Below are 1,953 nucleotides of genomic sequence, written 5' to 3'. Positions count from 1 at the left end.
ATCCCTTCAAAACGGAATTGAGCACCAACGAAAAATAGTTTCATGCTACGGATAAATTGCTCTACTTTTACACCAAGAGTCAGATTTTTCTGAATTTTCGGGTTCGCAAACTTCCCTTGTGAGGCGAGAGGAGGTCGCATTTGTATAAGCGTCAGCTGTGACAATAAATGCAATTCGATTCATCTTATAAATTTTTTCGATAATCTTATTCGTGTGTTAGGTTTGGCGGGAGACCTTGCTAAGGAATCTGAGTTTTTTACCAAGTTTGAGATATTTAAGACTAATTCCAAAAGGTTAACTGAAAAAGTAAATTTTCTTAATTTCAATTTTCCGACTAAAAATGACCAGAAATTCAAACATTTCTGGGCGAACCTCATAGTCCATGGAGCGGTATTTCCGATAAAATATTTGTTTATTGCGATATTTGCGAGCCTTATATAACCGGTGATGTGCGAACTCCACTTCTCTGCGTTGTACCGGTTGAGATACGTGAACATAATTACGCGTACGGTACGATTCTGGTAAGTCGTTTTTCTCGCCTGAATTATATCCCTGTGCGACAAACAAATTTTCGTAGAATCGAAATAGATATAAGAGATCATCGTGGTGAAAGAATACCATTCAATTCCGGAACGTCGACTGTGATATTGCACTTTAAACGTATGCATTAACGCTCATCTGTGAGTACACAATTAAGCCGGTATTGAACATCTACTTCGAGAAAGAGAGAGAGAGAGAGAGAGAGAGAGAGAGAGAGTTGGCAAAAATAAATTCCGCGATGGAGTACGGCGAGTATTTTGATACAACAAGCGAAGCCAGACGAAGCAAAATTCTTCGCGTTTTCGTCGGATCGTCGTATCAACGTGGCCATGGAATCGGACGTTTTCTCGGCGGATTATTTAGAAAAATACTATCTTATTTGAGCAAAGGTAAAGTGCTCGTGCTGTCGGTAAAGAAGTTTTACGCGCGGGACTTAATGTAATGAACAATGTCGAAAACAATGTACCGTTGAAGGAAGCGGTCACGACGCGCTTTAAGGAATCGAGAGGTAATCTCAAAAGAAAAGCCGAAGAAAAAATAAGTAGCCTGATGAGGGGTTCGGGATATAAAATACCCGCAAAAACTACGTCGCTTCAGTTTCCTCTCGTCAGCCACCTTACTCGCCTCGTGAGCAGTTCTGCGCACTGTAAACGCCGGCAGGCAAAAAAATCGACAAAAAGTAGTGGGCGAAAAAAGAGTAAAAAGAAGGAAAAGAAAATTCGTACGGTAAGAAGAAAAAACAAAAAATCATCCGTTACGAAACGTCGCCGAAATAGCGGGAAGAAAAAACGCAGGGTGTCAGACATATTCTCATAATCAACGCTATACATCGCGAGAGAGAGAGAGAGAGAGAGAGAGAGAGAGAAAGAATAAAATATGTCCTTTCTCCATACTCACTCGAGCAAGTGTTTAAAAAATGAGCTCGATCTCTTTTCTCTTCCGCCTACGCAAACTAGCATTGAAAGTTCGCAATGGATTTATTACAAACCAGTAACATCGCTCGCGGGCAACGCGCCTGTAGAATTCGTCATACCCGGGCATGGAGAAGACTATCTGGATCTCACTCACACCCTGCTGAGTCTACGTATACGAGTAGAAAGCACCCCCAACGTCGCCGCCGCTTACAGAGAAGGCACTGCCGCCGCCACCGCCGACGCCACCGCCGCCGTCGTGCCCAAAGTAGGCCCCGTAAATCATCTACTACATTCCATGTTCAATCAAATCGACGTATATTTTAATCAAAAGCTCGTGTCACCACCAAACAATGCTTACGCATACCGCGCATACATCGAGGCATTATTAAATTATGCTTCACCCGCAAAAACCTCCCATCTGACCTCCGCCCTATGGGATGAAGATCTCCCCGGAGCCATGGACGATTCGTTAGAAGCAGGTGGCAATCCAGCACTTCAA

At 43.2% G+C, this 1,953-nt stretch overlaps 1 protein-coding gene across 1 annotated transcript in view; it reads left to right on the top strand.

Moving 5' to 3' along the window:
• The first annotated feature begins 1,416 nt into the window (after nucleotides 1–1,416).
• The window catches only part of LOC105448004 (uncharacterized protein F54H12.2-like), an 800-nt gene continuing 263 nt past the window's right edge, over nucleotides 1,417–1,953 (top strand). The window contains exon 1 of the mRNA XM_011686362.1: nucleotides 1,417–1,922. Coding sequence (XP_011684664.1) covers nucleotides 1,417–1,922 — 506 coding nt within the window. The remainder of the gene's footprint in view (nucleotides 1,923–1,953) is intronic.

This window comes from Wasmannia auropunctata, unplaced genomic scaffold (genome assembly GCF_000956235.1).
Source record: "Wasmannia auropunctata unplaced genomic scaffold, wasmannia.A_1.0 LD336090.1, whole genome shotgun sequence".
NCBI classification, from domain to species: Eukaryota; Metazoa; Arthropoda; class Insecta; order Hymenoptera; family Formicidae; genus Wasmannia; species Wasmannia auropunctata.
This window is presented reverse-complemented; position numbering and strand designations above follow the sequence as displayed.